A 22,791-nucleotide genomic window follows, 5' to 3' on the forward strand; every position below is an offset into this window, starting at 1 on the left:
AGTGTGTTTCGAACAAGCTAAATGATGATGAAACACTGTCAGTTATGGATGTATGGAAAAAATTTTCATTTATGGATTGTGTTGATCAGGTTCGATTATCGTTATCTGAATTGAGACCAGAAACTATAAATGCATGCTGGAAAGCTATTTGGCCTGCATGTGTTAAAGAGAATGCTCCTGTTCCCTTCAATCATACTGCAGAATTCCCCAATATAATAAGTTTGGCATATGAAATTGGCGGAGAAGGATTCGATGATCTTACGTCGGCAGATATCGAAGAATTTTTAATTGATAAACCTCTTAGCGAAGACGAAACAGTGGAGATTGTTTCTGAGACTCCTGAAAGCGAAGAAGTTAATGATAATGATCAAGATAATCCTACTTTTACTGCTGATATAATTAAAGGTCTTAAACTGGCCAGTAATTTAGGCAATTATTTTGCCTGACATGATCCAAATGAAGAACGTGCTGGGAAGTTTTCAAGTGGGCTTAAGTTGTTAATGGCTTCATACAGAGAATTATATCGCGACTTATCTAAAGCATCAACACAGCGAATAATAACTGAGTTCATGCCTAAAACTACTGAAACAACCAGTGATACTTTTGTTCAAGACATGACAAGAAGAATTCCACAAGTTGAGGCAGAAGTCTATGACGATAATACCATATCTAGTAGTTCTAGTGATATTACAGTCTCACGAAAATGAAAGTATGTGTGTTTATTGTCAGAAACTGATAGCGAATAACATAATTTTTTTATGGAATCCTTAGCAAACAACTGAAATGAATATGTTTTTTTTTTTAAGTTATTAAAATTCATTATACGTATGTGTGTTCTCCATGAAATGTAAATAAAAATCTTATGATCATAACGAATTTAATGTTTTTGCTTATATTTCAGGTTTGGAACCAATCTTCACTTTTTCTGTGGAGTCAGTAGTTCTTTTTACGCGTAATTTTTAGGAACGTATCTATCCTGTAAAAAGAGGTTTTGGTGTATATATGTTTATTTATTTGAAGTATCTTTGTTAATAATATGTGATCATATGACACTAGCAAGAAACAAGGGAAAAAATATATAACTTCCCTGTGAGCTGCAGCTGTCACATAAAAAATATAGTTGTTAAATGTTATCAGTTACAGTTTTAATTTAAAAATTTTGAAATATTATACAGGCAGCTCTCACGATAGCAAATTTGTATGCATTACATGTAGATTTGTTTTTACATCTTTACTATAGAAAGAGTTGAATGCATGACTAAATTTAAGAAAACGTGTGCACTGTGAGATGACTTATTTTAATGTACTTTTTTTTTAGTGATCTTTGTTTAGCTTTTAATGCCAATATGTTGCCCCTTCTGGACAATGATATTATTAATGAACTACTGACAAAAGGCAGAAGATCCAAAGCATCAAAAACAAAAACACTAGCTACATGGGCTACTAAAGAAGTTAGGAAGCTCAAAAATGCTACTTCTTCATGGTATGTTTTTTACTATCTTTTGATGTTCATTAAAGGTGTATCATATATTTTATAATTTTTCCTTAGTTTTTAACATTAATCATTATTGTAAAGTGTTATTCAAAGTGGGTAACATGAAAAGAAGTATCAGTGTAAAAGGGAGAGAGCTAGTAGAAGAATTACAGGAAATTCTGTCAACATAAGTTCTGATGGTGTTACTGGCTTCAAATAAGTAAAAGATAATTTATTTAGGCATTAAGGGAAAGGAGGAAGTAATTGTATATGACACTGACCATGAAATGGGAATCAGTTTAAATAGTGACATGGTAAAATTTTGGAATGGAAATTGCATTCTGAGAATAGTTATGCCTATTGTCTTGGAGAAGTTTCTAGTATGGAAGTAGAGGAAGTTTACTAGCAATTAGATCAGCTGCTGGTAAAAAGGCTAGATCTTATATGAGACCTAAATAGTAGAATATGAAATTAATCTTCAACAAGTAGTGCTAATAGTAATAGAAAATTGATATGTTTGCTGAATACTAAATATTTTTCATATTGGTCCAGTATATAAGATTGTACAGAGTATCTGAAAGAAGTGACCACTACCTTGTGTTGTAGAATAAAGATGAATGTCATTTAAAAAAAAAAAAAAAAAAATTATTTTAAATGCAAGTACATGCTTCCTTAATTTTTTACTAGCAGATATGTATTCTAAATTTATAGTATAGAATACTCTTGTTAGTATGATTTGCCATCTATAATTACTTTCTCTCCACCAACCCACCAAAAAAGCAGCAGCAGAAAATCCAAACAAAAAATAATAATAAATACAATATTCGTTCCATGCCAAATCCCAGGGACACACCTCATACTGAAAATGGCCAGATCATCAACATATAGCCTAATACACACATGTGCACGCTAACCAACCTATGACAGAACTGTCTGAACCTAGATTTACCGATTGGTGGTAAAACATGCACCTGCAAATTCGTATTTCATGCTTACCAAAATTACGTCACTGCCATCTCATAAATATGCTATAACAATGTGGCGTGTCTTTATTTCAATAAATTTTCAGATGATTAATGACCAAAACCATCTACAATTAACCCTTGTACAACGCAGGGTTAGGGGCACTGACCCCACTCCACATGCGCAGTCAAAAATCCGCATACAACTTTTGACTCACCAAAAACTTAACTACTAATAGCCTACTGTAAGCCATACTGATAACAAACAGTCGATTAACACATCTTTTGTATGTTGTATGTATTATATACTGTATTCTTACAGTAAAGTAAGCTAGCGAAAAGAAAATCATAAGGAAGAGAAAATACATTTACAGTACTGTACTGTATTTATTGATACTGTAAGTTTGTGCCATCTGTAATACAAGATGTACCTACATCAGTATTGTCTTATATGATACAAAACACTGTACATGTTATACATATCACCAGACATCAAAAATAAAAAGATAATGTGAAAAAGAAATTCTTATTTATTATTAAAGGTATAATGATTCATGCATCGATAATGAAGCAAGAATACGATTGCTTTATTGCTAGCCTCTACACTAATGAATGAATCATTATAAAATTTTTATTTTATGCTAATTAATTAGTTAATTTTATGCAGTTATGATTTAATATTGCATCTTTACGTTTGTTTACATAAATTCTTGGCCATGAATGGTGCCATGTAAGTGTTTGTGTGCATAAGTTTCAATAAATTTTAACTTTTTATAATAGATTTTTGTATATTTCATCATCATCATCAAATTCCTGCCATGTACCATCAAGGGGTGTACAGGATATGATAGTACTACATGAAAAAAATTACATCATTATTAATTTCCTATCTACAATTTTCCTCCAAATCAGTCTGTTACTTGTCAAGACTCCAACGTTATCAGATCTTATATTTCTATCGTCTAAAGCACTTTGTACCGTATCAATCCACCTATATCTTGGTCTTCCTCTGGGTCGTTTTGCTGCCAACCTGGCAGAGAACATTTGTTTTGCTAATCTTTCCTCGCCCATTCTGTTTAAGTGACCATACCACCTGAGATTAGCTCTGCTAACGCATTCCTGGATGCTGACAATGTTAAGTTCTTTCCTAATATCCTCGTTTTTAATATGATACTGCCATTGATGCCATCTCTTCATGCCTATAATCTTTCTCAGGACTCTAGTCTTTGGTCAAGTGTTTTACTTCTGACCCAGCTCTCAGATCCATAAGTTAAAACTAGTTTGAACACTGTCTTGTATACAGCTAAATTAGTGTTCCGACTATTTTCTCTCTTATTCCATATGAATTTATTCAATTGACTTCCCACCGTACCAGCTTTGCTGATTCTGTTGTCTATTTCTATATTTAATTTACCATCTTCAGTAAAAATCGTGCCTAAATAGCTGAAATGTTTTACTTGTTCCACAGGTTCTCCATTCACAACACAGTTGACATTTTCAATGATTCTGCCTATTTTCATTGTCTTTGTCTTTTTATTGCTGACCTTCATACCATATCTATTACAACAGCTATTCAATTTAGTCAGAGAATCTTGCAGACTTGTAGCGGATTTATTTAGAAGTATAATATCATCCACATAAAGAAAAGAGCTGAGATTAACATCTCCAATTTTGATATCATGTTTAATACCACTTTCCTTCATAATGTGATCCATATAGATAATGAATAACAGAGGGGATAATGTACATCCTTGTCTCACACCAGATTTAACATTAACCCATCTTCCAGTACTTCCTTCAATTCTAACTGCTGACTTACATCTCAAATAAAGACTAAGTATTGTTTGATATAATGCCCCATTGACACCATATAACTGTAGCGTATTGAATAGCTTCTCTCTTGGCACCTTGTCATATGCTTTTTCCAGATCGACAAAACTTAAATACAGATCTTTGTTATATTCCCATGCTTTCTCGACTATTTGTCGTAAAGTGAAGATCTGATCCTGACAACCTCTATTTGGACTGAATCTAGCTTGTTCTTCACCAAGCTTTTCTTCCACAATTCTTCTGAACCGTTTCTCAAGTATACTTGCATAGATCTTGCCAGGAACACTCAGTAGGGAAATACCTCTGTAATTCTCACATTCAGTTTTATTTCCCTTTTTATATATGGGTACTATGAGAGCTCTACTCCAATCATCGGGAATTTGTCCCTCTGTCCAGGCTTTCTGAACTATACAGTGCAACCAATGTAAGACTCTTATACCACCATACTTCAGCATTTCTGGTCAAATATCATCTACTCCTGCTGCCTTTCCACATTTCAAGCCTTTGATGGCTTTTTCTACTTCAGGTATAGATATGTATTCCTGACTGCATGCCTGGTCAGTGTTTTTTACCACTGTGCTGTCATCACTGCTTGTTTCATTTAGCAGTTTTTCAAAGTAATTACTCCATACTTCAAGGATATCTTTTTCTCCCGTTTTCATGACACCTTCATCATCTCTAATTCCTTTTATAGCACTCTTTCCTCCATTCCTAAGCTTTTTCAACAACCTCCAGAATATTTTGCCACCTTCTTGATATTTATTTTCTATATTCTTGCCAAAGTCCTCCCATGACTTTTGTTTAGCTAGTTTTACACAGTGTTTAGCATTCTTGCATTTGTCTCTATATTCTCTAAGAGCACAAGCTGACTTATTTGACAGGAACGTTTGGTATGCTTTCTTCTTTTCCTTCACTGCCTCTTTAACTTCCTGTGTCCACCAGGGAGTTCTGATTTTTTTTATCCTTACAGACAACCTCACCACATGCCTCTCTGGCAGAATCAATCAATGTTTTCTTCAGAGTTTGCCACTGAATCTTCAAGGTTTGATTCCTGTTCTCAAACTCTTCCATTTTTTCTTCAATAATCTTTGTGTATTTTAGTCTACAGCTCACATCTGCGAGCTGCTCAACTTTTATTCGCTTTAGAACTTTCTTACATGTTATTCTTTTCAATATGAAATTCAATTTTATCCTGCTCAAGACTAAATAGTGATCACTTCCAATTTCAAATCCTCTGTACACTCTGGTGTCCTGCACCAGGGTGAAAACATCACTATCAACAATAACATAGTCAATGAGACTTTTCTTATTCCTTGCCTCTTCTCTCCATGTGGATTTGTGCACATTTTTATGTTGGAACATGGTGTTAGTAATAACCAGTCCATGTCCTGAGCAGAAATCCAACAAATATTTGCCATTATTATTAGCTTTGCTCTTTTCTCCAAATTTTCCCAAAATATTTTTGTATATCTCACAATCATTTCCTACTCTGCTATTTAGATCCCCAAAAAGGACCAATTTTTCATTGTGTCAGTTGCTTTTTCTAAAGCCTCAAAAAATTCCTCCACTTCTACCTTACTAGAACCTTCTGTGGGACCATGGGCACAAATAAGTCTCATTGTCCAGTTCCCCATTCTCATATTTGCCCACATTACTCTACTTGAGACTGACTGCCATTCAAGAAGATTAGCCTCGTAATTTGTGTTGAATACTATGGCTACTCCTTTTCCTTGATTGTCATTGCCTGAATATAACATTTTGTATTTATTGCTCAGAAAGATCTCACCAGTTTTGGTCTTTTTTGTTTCAGTCACCCCTATTATGTCGATCTGGTGCTTATCTAATTCCTCAGCTATCTCCATTTCTTTGCCATTCAGGCTTCTTACATTGATAGTACCGATCTTTAACTCTGGTGATGTTGAGTTGAGGTTTATTTTCAGATTTGTTCCAGTAGCCGACTTTTCACTGTTCGCCCTGGTTCCCTGGCAAAAACAACGGGGGCCTTGTTTAACCGGGCGACGCCCCAGCTGGCATGAAATTTTGTCATGTTGTACCATCATTCTATATTTTGGTTTAACCAATAAGAATACAATTTGGTCGGCTAAATCCCAAATTGGCAGCCCGTCCTCTTTCATTCAGTATCCAAGTAGATACCCAACAGGGTGCACCACGAGAAGGTGAGGATTGGACATTAGGTCAGAAGCCCTGGTCGGTTCTGCATTCCTTTAAAGGCTATATGGAGGTCTCCTCTCAGTTATACAGCTTTGACTCTTAAGCACCCCTTTTGTATATTTTATGGTAGTAAATGATAAAACAGACTAGTATCTACATATATTTTATGCATTCATGACATACCTAACTTTTTCTTAATTTTTTTGATATTTCTAAGCTATGCAGTTCATCTGCAAATATTTGCAAATCTCCAAAAAATTTTCAAATATATTTATTGAAAAAATCCATGTGTAAGTCGACCTGCACAGTTCAAACCCATGTTGTTTAAGGATCAACTGTACTTCTCTGTTAGAGAACCAACCTGACTTTTATGCTTTCTGCCAACTCATTCCCCTTGCCTTGATATTTTGATTAGACTTCCTTAATTCTGCTCATCTGTGCCACTAATCACTTCTTTTTTTGCAAGTTGTTATACACTTCTTTGTTTTGTTGCTTCTTCATAGGTAAAAGTAGTAAAACAAAGTTATCAGAAAGGATGGGTTAACTGATACCATGAAAATTATGACATGTTAATGGGGAAACTTGGAAATGGAAGAAAGAGAAACAAGCTATGTGTCTTTAAGTGTGATTTAAAAATTCAGAATTTAGGGTATTTTGGTTGTCCAAAATAATCACTGAAAAAAATAAGTGAATAGAATAGTAGAGGCTAATTATCTAGTAGAAAATTTTCCATGAAGAATTGAGAATCATTTGTTGCACTTCAGAAGTGATTGCTTTGCTAACATTTATGAAGTGTGAATTCTCCATCTGAAATTTCAGTAATGCAATAACAGCAACAGTAATACCATTATTTGCTGAAGAAAAAGGTGTCAGAAAACTTGGGGACAGGGATGTAAAAAAGCTGTCGGATTAATTAATATTGGACCTGAAATGCTTTTGGAAGTATAGTAGTTCTACAGTGGCTGTGCTTATAGTTCAAAATGTACCAGTTTAACGGGAACATGGTTTGTTGCAGTTCATAAGTGGTTGCTTGACTGACATTTATCAAATGTAAATTCCCCTTCTCTAATTTCAGTAATGCAATAACAGCCAACAGTGATACCATTAATTTTTTTTAAATGTCAGTTAAACACTTCTGAATGACATTGGTTTGAATCTCAAACATTTTTCACGGACTTTTCACCTAAAGGTGAGTTAGCTGGTCTCATATAGATGGTTTTTTGCAAAGGTTTTTTCCTCGAAGAAGCTCATGTTTTATTCAACAAAATGAACATATTGAATGGTGAACACATGTAATTACAAATATTCTAGCCAGCAAATAAATAAATACCCTTGAACATGAATAACTCTCTCTACTGTATTGCTCATTAAAATACAAAATTTCTAGTTTATAAATTTTTCCTCTCATTTCTAAGTTACTTAATATTTCTCACATTTATCATTGTTATATCACATACAATCTCCTCCGACATTTCTTTCCAGTTGGGACAGGTCACTGCCAAATATGGTAATCTCTTAAACGTTCACTATCAAATGTCCACACTGTAAATTGCATAGTGTCCACTCATTTCTTTAACTGGAAACATAAAATAAATTCTCTGCTTTACCATCCCCTGGAATGATTATTTGGTCCATTCACTGCTTTGTCTATACATCTCGATTCTTCTGCTGGCTTTCGCCCACATGGTCACTTATGATGATTGCACGAAATGGTCGTTCCGAAACGATACGACAATGTGCCACTCTGGTCTTGCTCAGCTGCCCTGCTATGAAGGGTTAGGTAGCTAGGACACTCTGTCTATGGGAGACGACGCATAACTTCTACGGGCGATCCGGAATCACCCAGCTGGCAGGAGAGAGAGCTAGCGTTCACGAAAAACAGGAACCAAAAAGCCTTGAGAGAGGGGGCAAACCCCTTTTATACCACCTTTGGCGCCCTCTCTCTCTCCCTTAGGTTTTTCCGCGTGTGGCGTCTTCCGAGAACACGTTCGAGCTTCATCTTCCATATAATTTCTCTCTGCCTTAGGTCATAAGTTACACAGGACGGCTAGGACGCGACCTTTAGACTTTAGCTTACACCCAATTAATTCACATACATTGCATAGGATATTCTATTTTAACTACATTTTTATACAAAATTCCTTTCATGACTTTGTGTAAACAGGATTAATTTCACATTTCTAAATTCACATGCTTTCAGCTCTACTTAAGGTTAATATATGTGTATTTACTTTCTTGCCCAAGTACAAGTTTCTCATTGTTTACATTTTAGACTTGTTAGATCCTGAATGAATAATTTCTTTTAATAAATGTTTCATTCAGGATGTAACAGAAGTAGATAATTGGGGGTTTTGGATGTAATTGTTTTTCCAATAGCAACTTATGGATGTAAGACTTGGAACATAAAGAAGTCTGGTAAGAAAAAGATAGCTGCTTTTGAGATATGGTGTTACAGAAGGCTGTTGAGGATATTATATACTGAAAAGCATCCAAATGAATGGGTGTTAGAAAACATCAGTAGAACTTTGAGGCTCCTTAAGGATGTTAACTGAAGAAAGTTAAAATATTTTGGACACATTGAAAGGATGGAACGAGGACTTCTCAGAACAGTAATAGAAGGTAAAGTTCTTGGAAAAAGAGGAAGGGGTAAACTGTCAATGAGATGGATGGTGTGTGTGTGTGTGGGGTGACTGATCTTCAGAGAATCGAAGCCTCCAGAAAAGCATACAACAGTACTACATGGCGAGGACTGGTGTGGCACATCATTGAGCATCAGAGTGACCATATGGCATCTGTGGATGTCCAGTGAATAGATGAGATGAGTAGATAATAAAATAAAAATTGCTGATATGTTGGGAACAGTTGAATAAATTTATATGGAATGAGAGAAATATACTGGACAGTGTTCTGATCATTTTTAACAGGTGGATCCAAGAATCAGATAAAAAGGGAAAAAAAGCAGTTGATTAAATGCTAGAGGCAACAGATATGAGATGCCTATCAAAATTCCCTTCCTGTTCATGCCTCCTATCATCAACTGGGACCTCCCAGTTGATGATAGCTGGCCTTTTTCTTTGCTCTACTTCTCCTGAGTCTCTTTTTACTATTCTTTCTGCCAGACCACCATTACTGGGATCCAACACTCTGCTGCTGTGTGGTGTGCTTCATGGACATCAAGAAGGGTGTGTGTGTGGGGGGGGGGGGGGTGATCCTGATAGGTTTTGCACTACTTTGGCCTCTTCTTCGGCAAGGCAGTCCTTGATTCTGGCAGACTTGTAGCCAAGTCTGCCAGAATCAATGATGTTGCAGTCTTTCATCCCATGGTCTAGGGTGGGGACCCAAGAATTGCTGTGGTGCTGGTATAGTGGCAAGATTAGCCCTTGTATTCTACTCCTCAGTGCAGTCATTGCTTGCCATTCAGTAGTTATCCACATGTGGTTTCATGGTGGGTGGGGAGCTCTGCTGCCAAACAAACAATTATTGACCTATTACTCTGACCAGCTGCCTTTCTTAAGATATTGGAGAAAATGATTAATGCCAGACATCTCTGGTATTTAGAAAGCATCAGTCTTCTCTCCAATATACAATGTGGCTTTTGTAGACATCATTTGATTTTGGACCCTTTGGTCCTTCCAGATTGCAATAAGTGTAAAGGAACCTCTTTTGAAAATGTGTTAAAATTGACAGAATTAATAAGATGCAAGGACTTCCATATTTGTGACAATTTAAAAGTAATTGCATTATTACTGAGCATGCAAAGAAGCTGCACAACATTGTTGCTGGATGAGATAGCAGCACTTTATATCAAAAAAGAGAACTTTTCCAAAAATAATTTGCACAAAGAAGAAAAAGTTCCTTACCTCAAATTAAGTGCAAATTAAATTAGGTCTGGAACAGTTATGAGCATCAGAGGAATTTTCTTTTTCTTGTAATAAATTTTATCTACCTGATTATCATTATGTAATTCCTTACCTGATTCAGTGCTTTTTTTTTTTTTTATCTTCATCTTTTGATGCCTCTAATTGCTTTTTCAACGTTTATCAGTCCCTTCATCGTATTCCTAATAACTTATTTTAAAAATTTATGAAAGTAATTTATATTTGATATCCTCATTAGTTTCTGAAATGGTGTTTATTGAGACAAGCCACCTTATTAACAAATTCATTAGCATTCCTCTTTGTTGCTGCTCTGTTGTTCTTGTGAGGTTTTTGGCCCTAATTTAATGTTACAATATCCAGCAAAATGTCTGGAAATATATCAAATACTCTAAGCAAAAATCAGCAGTAAAATTACTATAAAAACTAATTTTTCTAAGAAAATAACACTAAACAGATGAAAATGACTAACTTCACATGAGCATTAAAATCTCCAACCATTTGCTATATAGCCTTGAATCTCCATGAAAATTCTTTTTGAATATTTAAAAGAAAATCTTAGTCACAGAATTAGAAAGCAAGTAAGCAATTTACTATCGTTTGTTGTTCATAAAAATGGAACAACAACATAACTAAAACTGTAAGCTTGATCACAACTGTATAGCCATGTTTAGAAGTTTTTAAAGAAAGGTGGTGGGAAGGAAATTATTCAAACCATATTTATTTCAGTAAATGTTATATACAAACTTTCCATGAGTGTTTAATGCATTCATTCTGGACAGTGTTTCATATGTATGCTACATCTGGAAGGAGCTCACTCACAATAATAGCCTGTCCTTTCTTCATTGTATTTTTACTCATTTATCAGTATGCGAGGGTTGTTTGAAAAATTTGGTAAAAAAATAAGTTAACACTTATTTGGAAAAAATCATCTTTATTTCTCAATGCAGTCTCCATCGAGGTCTACACATTTTGTCCAGTGAGTTTCCAATTTTTTCATCCCATTTAAAAAGTAGGATTTGTCAAATTGTGCAAAATAGTCATTGACAGCCTTGATGACATCCTCGTTCGAAGAAAATCGTTTCCCGTCGAGCCAAATTTTGAAGTTTGGGAAGAACAAGAAGTCACACAGGGTCAAGTCCGGTGGATGTGGAATAGGGATCCCAGACATCCTGTAAAATACAGGATCGTCCCATTGTCCTGAGAAAACTCTTCAGGACATCTTTTTGTCCCGTATTTTAGAGTTAAAGGCTAAATAACAAAATCGATGAGTTACACTTTCTATTCTATTACAAACACTGCTCTCCATCATTACAGGAATCTCTAGACGAGTTGTTATTTTCTCAAGGCGAATGATGGCAACACTGCAACAATGATAAGTTTTGTCTATAATAGTGAGTAAAAAACCATTTGAAGGCAACTTAAAGTGGCTTAATGAAAATATGCAGCCTAACAATTTCATTTACTATTTGTTTACTTATACTTAGTAAAGTATGTGCATAGTAAACCTTACCACACACACACTTCGAAAGTTAGAATCATTCTGTAAGACTGGCATATGTGATGGATGCGCATACTAAACTTTCACCCTCAATCATAAGTGTCCCGTATTTTTTTCCAATGTATCTGGGATCCCTAATGTAGAACCAATTCGAACGTGCAATTTTGCCATTGCAACGGCCGATATGTAGGATGGTGCATTGTCTTGATGAAAGAGCACTTTTTTGTGCACCAATCTTGGCTGTTTTTCCTTCAGTTCTTTTAAACGGTCCAACAATGATTCATAATAGACTCCCGTTATTGGCTTACCCTTTTCTGAATAGTCTATCATGATGATTCCTTGGGAATCCCAAAAAACAGTGGCCAGCTGACATAACGATTTTTGCTTTTTTCAGTGCCGTTTCACCGGACGTTGTCTGTTGTTTTGACTGCTGCTTGGATTCAGGTGTGTAGTGGTGGATACAAGTTTCATCTGCAGTCACGATTCGATGCAAAAAATCCTACGAATTGTGATTAAGCATTGCCAAACACTGCACTAAAATGTCTTTTCACGTGTGTTTTTAATTGACAGTCAACAATCACGCCACTTATTGTACATACAGCTTTTTCGTGTATAATTTTTTGTGCAGGATATTACACATCCGTTCAGTTGAGATGCCTACAATCTCACGCATTTTGACTCGGCAATCTTCCATACCGATACCATGGATTTTGTCAATCATTTCCTTCGTAGTGACCTCAGTTGGGCGTCTGGAGCGTGCTTCATCTTTGATGGACTTACGACCACATTTAAACTCATTTATCCAAAAATAAGTAGTCTTTAATGCTGTTGCAGAATCCCCATGAACTGCATCTAACTTGGCTTTGATCTGCACAGCTATCCACTTCTTAAAATAAAAGTGTTTTATCATTTTATAACTGTGCTAAACTCATTTGTCTCCATTTTTATGAAAAATGCGAACACGGTCATTTTAAATGTTTGCCAAATGAGAACTACGTGTCACACGTGGCTAAAATTTTGCCAGGGGTCGTGAAAAAGATGATATGTGCCAATACTGGTATGAATGAACGATTTGTGTTGCCAGCTATTGGAAATTTACCAAACTTCTCAGACAACCCTTGTATGTCATGTCGGTTCCAAGTTTTTTGTGTTTTTTTCATAGAATTTTCATTTAATATTTATGAACTGTCTTCATTATATAGAACATATCTTAAAAGTAATATTTTCTTATTTTGAACACAAGCTTTGAAAGCACTGTGAAATAATTTTCACAGTAACTTGTTCCATTGTACTGATTCAAAGAATGAAAGTCTCCAAATTAATTTATTGCTATGCTTGATTTCACACTATACTATGAAATGGATATAATTTATTTTCACATCTGAAAATCATTTTTATATTTCTTGGAAACAAATCAAAAAATTAAAAACAAAAATTTCTGATACAGGAAACGAAACAGTTTGTCAAATGGTCTCAGGTTACAACTCCATTAAATTTAATCTGTTAAGAGCTCTTACAGTAAGGAATTAACAGCAGAGCATGGCAATTACAAGATAAAAAACAAAGCCTCTTGTGTGTTTATCCTTAAATTCAAAAGATGGTTGTTACTTACACCTAGACTATAGGTCTTGCAGATTTGTCATCATATGCAGTTACCTTCTTAGGAACAATTTTTTTTTTGAGTTGATTTTTTATTTGCAATGTTGACAGTATTGTCAGATTGTATATTTCATCATCGTCGTCAAATTCCTGCCATGTACCCTCAAGAGGTGTACAGGATATGATAGTAGTACATGAAAAAAATTACATCATTACTAACTTCCTATCTACAATTTTCCTCCAAATCAGTCTGTTACTTGTCAAAACTCCAACATTATCAGATCTTATATTTCTATCATCTAAGGCACTTTGTACCATATCAATCCACCTATATCTTGGTCTTCCTCTGGGTCATTTTGCTGCCAACCTGGCAGAGAACATTTGTTTTGCTAATCTTTCCTCGCCCATTCTGTTTACGTGACCATACCACCTGAGATTAGCTCTGCTAACCCATTCCTGGGTGCTGACAATGTCAAGTTCTTTTCTAATGTTCTTGTTTTTAATCTGATATTGCCATTGATGTTGTCTATTCACACCTCTAATCATTCTCAAGACTCATCTGCATTATCTAGTCTTTGGTCAAGTGTTTTATTTCTAACCCAGCTCTCAGATCCATAAGTTAAAATTGGCTTGAACACTATCTTGTATACAGCTAATTTAGTGTTTTGACTAATTTCTCTCTTATTCTATATAAATTTATTCAGTTGACTTCCTACCATACCAGCTTTATTGATTCTGTTGTCTATTTCCATATTTAATTTATCTTCACTAAAAATTGTGCCTAAGTAGCTGAAATGTTTTACTTTTTCTATAGGTTTTCCATCTGCAATGCAGTTGATATTTTCATTGCTACTGCCTGTTTTCATTGTCTTCGTCTTGTTATTGCTGACCTTCATACCATATCTATTACAACAATTATTCAATTTAGTCAGGGAATCTTGCAGACTTGTGGATTTATTTAGAAGTATAACATCATCTGCTTAAAGTAAAGAGCTGACATTAACATCTCCAGCTTTGATATCAGGTTTAATACCACTTTCCTTCATAATGTACATTCTTGTCTGACACCAGATTGAAAACTTCCTGTACTTCCTTCAATTTAACTGCTGACTTACATCTCAAATAAAAACTAAAGTATTGCTTGATATAACGCCCCACTGACATCATACAATTGTAATGTTTTAATTTAGCTTCTCTCCTGGCACCTTATCATATGCTTTTTCCAGATCTACAAAACTTAAATACCAATCTTTGTTATATTCTCATGACTTTTCAGCTATTTGTCGTAAAGTGAAAATCAGATCCCAACCGCCTCTGTTTGACCTGAATCCAGCTTGTTCCTCAGCAAGCTTTCCTTCTCAACCGTTTCTCAAGTATACTTGCATAAATCTTACCAGGAACATTAAGTAGCTCTCGTATACCCATATATAAAAAGGGAAATAAAACATGGGTATACAAGAGCTCTACTCCAATCATATGGAATTCTTCTCTCTGTCCAGGTTCTGAACTATGCAGTGCAGCCACTGTAAGCTTTTATACCTCCATACTTGAGTATTTCTGGTTGAATATCATCTACTCCTGCTGCCTTTCCACATTTCAGGCTTTTGATGGCTTTTTCCACTTCAAGTATGGATATGTATTCCTGTTTGCATGCCTGTTGAGTGTTTTTTACCACTGTGCTCTGACTGATTGTTTCATTTAGCAAGTTTTCAAAGTAATTACTCCATACATCAAGGATATCTTTTTCTCCAATTTTCCTGTCACCTTTATTATCTCTAATTCCTTTTACAGCATTCTTTCCTCTATTTCTGAGCTTTTTCAACAACTTCCAGAATATCTTACCACATTTTTGATATTTAATTTCTATGTTCTTACCAGAGTCTTCCCATGATTTTGTTTAGCTAGTTTTACACAGCGTTTAGCTTCCTTACATTTGTCTGTGTATTCTCTAAGAGATCTGATTTATTTCCCAGGAAATTTTGATATGCTTTCTTCTTTTTCTTCACTGCCTCTTTAACTTCCTGTGTCCACCATGGAGTTCTGATTTTTCTACCCTTTCAGACGACCTCACCACATGATTCACTGGCTGAATCAATGAATGTTTTTTCCTTTGGGGTTTGCCACTGAATCTCCAAGGTTTGATTCCTGTTCTCAAGCTCTTTCATTTTTTCTTGAATAATGTTTGTGTATTTTAGTCTACAGTTCACATCTGAGAGCTGCTCAAATTTTATTCACTTTAAAACTTTCTTACATGTTCTTTTCAATATGAAATTCATTTTTATCCTACTCAAGACTTAGATGGTGATCACTTCCAATTTCAAATCCTCTGTACACTCTGGTGTCCTGAACCAGGGAGAAAACATCACTATCAGCAATGACATAGTCAATGAGACTTTTCTTATTCCTTGTCTATTCTCTCCATGTGAATTTGTCCATATCCTGAGCAGAAATTTAATAGATATTTGCCATTATTATTAGCTTTACTCTCTTCTCCAAATTTTCCCAAAATGTGTGACAAGCATTTCCTACTCTGCTATTTAGATCCCCCACAAGGATCAACTTTTCCTTTTTCATTGTGTCAGTTGCTTTCTCTAAAGCCTCAAAAAATTCCTCTACTTCTATTTTAGTAGAACCTTCTGTGGGATCATAGGCACAAATAAGTCTCATCATTCAGTTCCCCATTCTGATATTTGCCCCGATCACTGTACTCAATATCACCTGCCATTCAAGAAGATTAGCATCGTATTTAGTGAATACTATAACTACATCTTCTTTTCCTTGATTGTCATTGCCTTAATATAACATGCTGTATTTATTGCTTAGAAAGATCTCATCAGTTTTTGTTTTTTTGTGTCAGTCACCCCTATTATGTCAATCTGGTACTTATCCAGTCCTTAGCTAGCTCCATTTCTTTGCTATTTAGACAGTACCAATCTTGAACTCTGTTGATGTTGAGTTGGGGGTGTGTTTCAATAGCTGACTTTTCGCTGTTTTGCCTGGTTCCCTGGTGAAAACAACAGGGGGCGGGAGCTTGTTTAACCAAGCGATGCACCAGCTGGCATGAAATTCTGTCATGTTGTACCATCATTTTATGTTGTGGTTTAAGCCAATAAGAGTACAATTTGTTTGGCAGAATCCCAAATTGCCAGCCCATCCTCGTTCATTCAGTATCCAGGTAGATACCCAACAGGATGCACCACGAAAGGGTGAGGATTGGACATTAGGTCAGAAGCCCTGGTCGGTTCTCCGCATTCCTTTAAAGGCTATGTGGAGGTCTCCTCTCAGTTATACAGCTTTGACCCTTATAATTTGGCTTTTAAAAGTGAGAACACCCCTTGAAGGTACATATCAGGAAATTAATGATGATGAAGATAGCAGTAATAACATGAATCCATGATTTCAATCTTCTGCGTCTTTTTTCATGGAAAAAAGCGTGTTTTGCTAACCTTGCCTCTCCCATCTACTTCAGGTGACCATACTACCATCTCTGCTCACACATTCTTAAATGCAAAAATTGTTTAATTCACTCCATTAATTTTTTTCATTTCATTGTCACTTGGCATGTTTAACTCATTTAGTGTTTTCACTAATTTCTCTGTGTTCAATATAAATTTATTCAGCTGCTTCCCAACCCTAATCAGTTTTGCTTATTTTGTTATTGGTTTCCATATTTAATTTTGCCATCTTCACTAAAAATATTAATGGAAAGACTGGTAGAGGTGACTTGAAAACTGAAGATAATAATATTTCATGTCTGGAGTAATTACTTTGAAAGACTGCTAAATGACAGAACAGTAGTCAAATTTTCAAGAGGAATACAAACAGGAGTGTATATCTCTACTTGAGATAGAAAGCGCTATCATAATCTTGTAATGTGGGACGGCAGCTAGAATAGATGATATTTAACCAGAAATGCTCAATTATGGAGGTATAAAAAGATTTGCAGTGGCTGCTATGCTGCATAATTCAGAGGGCCTGGTTCAGAAGAGAAAATTCCAGATGATTCAAGTAGGGCTCTCATAGGTCCCATCTATAAAGGGGAATAAAACAATGTGAGAATTACAGAGAAATTTCTGTACTAAGTGTTCCAGGTAAGATTTATGCAGGCATACTTGAGAAGAGACTAAGAAAATAACAGAGAGCCAAGAGCTATCAAGATCAGTAGTTTTTATAGATCTGGAAAAGGCATACTACAAGGTGTCCAGAGAAAAGCATTTCAAAACACTAAGCTATAAATGGCAAATTATACAGAGCAATACATATTCTGTATTTAAGTTGTAAGTCAGCAGCTACAATTGAAGGAAGTACAGAAGATAGTTTGATGTAAAATCAAGGGCAAGACAAGGATGCACTCTTATTTGTCATCCATATGGATCACATTATGAAAGAAAGTGGCATTGAACCTGATATTAGAATTGGAGATATCAAACTTAGCTCTTTACTTTATGAAAATAATATACTCCTAAACACATCCATTGCAAGTCTTCAGGATTCTTTAACTAAATTTAATTTAATAATAGCTGTAGCAAATTTGGTATGAAAATCATCACTAAAAAGATCATCATCATACGTATCAAGGATTTAGGCCTAGCATGGCCTGTTCCGGCCTTAGAAGTCATCGTTTAAGAGGATGTCCTGGTTTTCTTTTTCCTAATGGCTTGTACTTTAAGGCTTGTTTTGGTAATCTTTCTGTTTTCATTCTTTGAATGTGTTCCATCCATTTATGTTTATATTTTTTAATTTTTTCAATTACTGGTTCTTGGTTTAATTCTTTCATAATATCTTCGTTTCTTTTGTGATCAAATAGGGTATAAAATAATCAAATCAAATAATCAATAAAAAGATCAAATTTGAAAATAGGCATATAGGTGTAACAGAAAATTTTAGCTGATTCTGAATGGAGAATCTATAGAAAAAGTAAAATATTTCAGCTATTTAGGCACAGTTTCTAGTGACGATTGCAAGTTGAATCTGGAAATAGACAACAGAATAAGCAAAGCAGGTATGGGGAAGAGCCAGTTGAATAAATTTATATGGAATGAGAGAGAAATTAGCCAAAACACTAAACTGGCACTTAATAAGACAGTGTTGGATCTGAAAGACGGGTTAGGAATAAAGCACTTGATCAAAGCCTAGAGATTATAGATATGAGAGTTCTGAGAAAAATTGGAAGAGTGAACAGATGGCATCAATGGCAGAATCATCTTAAAAATAAGATATTAGAAAGGAACTTGGTTGTTAGCATCAGATGTAAGCAGAACTATTTTGAGTATGGTCACTTAAACAGAATGAGAGAAGAAAGGTTAGTAAAGCAGATGGTTGATGCTAAGATAGCAAAGAAAAGACTCAGAGAAGAACCAAAATATTAGATATGACAATATTAAAGTACTGGCAAGAAATAGACTAATTGGAGAACAAGTTAATCCATTAATCATCTAAGTACTGATATCATATTTGTTACATAAGTGATTTAATTAGAATGCTGAAGAGTTGTACCAGATTTACCTAAGGGTATAATATTTGCATAAAGAGCTGTTTAACATAATGGGTATTTCTGTCGAGTATGCTTGCATAAATACCTGGAACACTTCAGTAAGGAAATTCATTTGTAATTTTTACATTGTTTTATTTCCCTTTTTTATTGATGGATACTAGAGAGCTCTGCTCCAGGCATTCAGAATTTGATCTCACTAGGTCTTCTGAATTATGCTTGTTGGTTGTTTTTAACATAGCACTTGTTCAGCAGTCATACATGAAGCCCTTTGCTTGGAAAGACCTGGGTTCTAATCCCCTCTAGGATATGAAGAAGTGTTATCAGGACATATAGTTGAAGGTGAGTTACCCAGTCTAATACATACATGGAAGGGTTTTTTCAACTTGCTGAACAAACAAGCTTGCCAGAAGAACACATGCAATATAGACTCTTATTACTTGATACAAATAAGATAAGATCAATGTCCTGTCATAAGCATTATCAGGATAAGAAGTCAAGTTACTTAGCTGTGACATGCTACTGAGCCGAACACAAAAGGAAAGATCAGATGAAATTATGCACTGTGAAAGTTCTATAACTGTATTTCAGCATTTCTGGTTGCATGTTATCTGCTTGCTGCCTTTCCACATTTTCTGGCTTTAGATGGCTTCATCCACTTCAGGTATTGAATATGATTTTCTGTTGCTGCTTATCTCATTTAAGTCTTTCAAAATAATTATTCCAACCATCTGGAATATCTTTATTTTCAGTCACCTTTATCATCTCTATTTTGTACTCTCATATTCCTTCCTCCATTTCTAAGTATTTTCAATGGCTTCCAGACTATTTTGATATTTTATTTTCTTGCCGGTTTACCCATCACTTTTGTTTAGCTACTTAGAAATTGGTTTTATTTCATTTTTCTGTATTTTGCTGCTCGAACAGTTGACCAGGCGATGGATGGTAGTACGACAATGTGCTAAAAAGTTGTGATTATCACCATGAAGGAATTGAGATGTCTGACATGTCTTATATATCCTAAAAAAAAAAAAAGATTTCAAAGGGTTTTAAGATATGTTCTTTCTTGTGGTTGTACCAGTTGATTTAATATTTTTGTTCTAGGTGTTTATCAGAACTTTTTCAGTCCTCCCTCATTGTAAGTGGCAATATAGTGGTGCACATGATTTGTTAGTGTTAAGACTGCAAATGTTTAAGTGACGTGGGAAAAAAAATCAAAAGATTAAAATCTATTCATTATTTTATTGGTGTTGTTTTTTTTTTTTATATATATATTTCTTTTGATATGCAGAAAAACAGCATTTTATTGTTCTTCCCTTTGTTGTTAGGAAGACTGTAGCCTTTACTACATTTGTAGGGTCAGGTAGAGAACAATAATCTTGGTAACCAGACATGGAAGTTATGCTACTTGAAACTTTATTAAACAAGGTGGCTCTGCAACATTGGGTCATAAGTAGTCTGTTACCTAGAGATCTAATTGACAGCATATCTCTTTGTAGAAATAGGCTATGCCACAATTAAGTAGGGTGACTTGGCTGGGAGGGACTATAAATTGTGTATCACCATCCCCTTAACAACTAAAGATCTGACGATAGATTGTATTTATTCCCAATTAGGGAATTAGTGCTTCTTTAGTTATTTTTTTGGGACTTAAGCCCTAAAAGTTGATAGTGAAAGGTTTAAAAAAAAGAGAGAGGGAAGCACTATGTCCCACCCTACAAAATAGTGCTTCACAGTGTGTGAAGCATGCTGCTCTACTGAAGCTCATGATTTAATGTCTGTCTTGTTAATCCTTCTGTCATGTGCTTGTTTCATTTTGCATACTGAAGATGTTCATAATATGTTTGAAAATTTTATGATTAAAATGCTTTTTATGTAACTAATGTTATTATTCTTTGATATAAGTTTCATTTCAGATATTTATTAGGCTAGTGTCATTACTTCATCAGACCCAATATGGTCTGAACATTTAAGAGAAAATTGCTAGTTATAAATTTAATTTATAAATAGATCTATTTATTTGTGTGTTTTGCTATACAACATGCATTTATAAAAGTGTATTGTTTTATTCTATTTTGCAGACTTTCTTTATTTCAAGAGATTGGCAACATCGTGTGCTGTTATGGGCACTTTTTGATGGCTGCCACAGGAGGGCGTTAGCAGAATCAGCGCCACCTAGTGTACATGGGACGAGAGAGAATGAGAGTGTGTGCGTGTGTGCTCCATCTTTCACACCGTATGAATATTCAGTCTTTCTGTAACTTCACAGCAAGCCAGCTTTTTTATCCATAGCCAACAAGTTCAGTGCTATAGTTGTAACAGTTCAGTTTTGGAAGAATCAGAAACTGTTGGAGCAGAAGACAGGAAACGTGTTTCCAAGTCAGCCTCAAATTGTTCGGTGCTGAATTTGTCATGTTTACAGGATTGTCTGCCGAGAAGACAGAACTCAAGCACCCACCTCTCAAGTCCATTCCATACAAGGAAGAGTGCATATTGGGAAGTGCCTTCATGAGGTGCATTTGGCTGTGTGGTCCAGCGAAACCTCATTTGTAATGGCCTAATTTGAGGCTTGTGAGAAAGTGAACTTTAATCGATAGTTAAGCAGTTCACTGTTATGCACAATAGGCAACTTTGAATAAAATTGTATAATGAACAAGGGTAACTAAGAATATATTTTTGAGTTAAAAATATAATTATTAATGGGAGTTACGACAGTTGTTTGGCCAGAGAAGTTTATTTAAATTGTACAAAAAACAACAGAAGAAAAAATGCATGCTGAAGGCAGCTCTTTGTTTTATTCATTTAACAGATTGATTTTTATTACCTTTTAAAGGATTTAAAATCACAGATAATTCTGCACTGCGCATGTCAGATTTATTTCTGAGTTGATTTAAGCATAACAGAAATTGGTTACCCTTGCTTTATAAAAGCAGAAGTGCCACACAGTTTTGTGCATTCCTCTTTTTAATGTAAAGTTCAGTATCGCATTAGTAAACAGTATTTAAGTTGTTGACCAATAACATCTACTTTCCATTCCCTTCCTGTTTCCAACTCAGTTTCAAAATTTCAGGTTTAGTTCCTACCTGTATGTACTACTTCATTTTCTTCACGTGTGAGTGGTGTGTGTGTAGCATCTTTCTTTCTGTTTTGCCACTTCCTTGCTGATTCCATATTCTGAAACAGTGACAAAATAAAGTTAGCTCAAGCTGCATTAATGGTGTTGAGTGTTTCTTCAAACATACATTGAGTTACAATAACAAATTAATTTCAGGTTATTTGAATGAAACTGTTGAGATTATATATGTTACTGTTGACTACTGTTGCAGTGCCATAACATTTGGAAATCACAATGGGGGGGGGGTTATATCTATATAACTTTTTTCTGGGGCGGGGGGAGCATACCAGTATATTGTCCTCTAATCCAAAATGACTATTCTTACATGTTCATCTAGTTGAACTTTTTTTTTTTTTTTTTTAAATAAAAAATAAATAAATTGTATATTGTTTCATCTACATCATGTTCTTCATCACTGAGGTTGAAATAAAATTATTTCTATATGATAAGCTATTCCTATTGAACATTGGAGCTTATTTTAATATTCTGTTTCCAAAATAAACGTAGTTATTTCCTGAACAGTTCTTGTTACTGCTTGCATATATTTATTTATTAATAAACCATTAGATGACTGGTTCATGACACATGCACCCTTTTGTAAATATACATACGAATGAATCTGCATAATCACCAAAACAGTGCAGAATACCACCCTGTTATGATCATGTCTTTCTAGTGATTTATTTTTTTTTAAATTTAAACATAACATGAACAAACTTCATACTTAACCAAATAACATTTATGCAGTACAAAAATCATGGTAATTTTCAAA

At 34.9% G+C, this 22,791-nt stretch overlaps 1 protein-coding gene across 2 annotated transcripts in view; it reads left to right on the forward strand.

The window, feature by feature from the left end:
• The window catches only part of Fs(2)Ket (Importin subunit beta Fs(2)Ket), a 302,779-nt gene extending 280,664 nt beyond the window's left edge, over nucleotides 1-22,115 (forward strand). For both annotated transcript variants that reach the window (XM_090405664.1, XM_090405665.1), the window contains exons 19-20: nucleotides 1,319-1,483; nucleotides 20,986-22,115. In XM_090405664.1, the coding sequence (XP_090261790.1) occupies nucleotides 1,319-1,483; nucleotide 20,986 (166 nt within the window). In that variant the 3' untranslated portion in view covers nucleotides 20,987-22,115. The remainder of the gene's footprint in view (nucleotides 1-1,318; nucleotides 1,484-20,985) is intronic.
• Nucleotides 22,116-22,791: the final 676 nt, after the last annotated feature.

Source organism: Typopeltis vanoorti, chromosome 15 (assembly GCF_054136105.1).
Source record: "Typopeltis vanoorti isolate ZY-2024b chromosome 15, IOZ_Tvanoo_1.0, whole genome shotgun sequence".
Taxonomy (NCBI): Eukaryota; Metazoa; Arthropoda; class Arachnida; order Uropygi; family Thelyphonidae; genus Typopeltis; species Typopeltis vanoorti.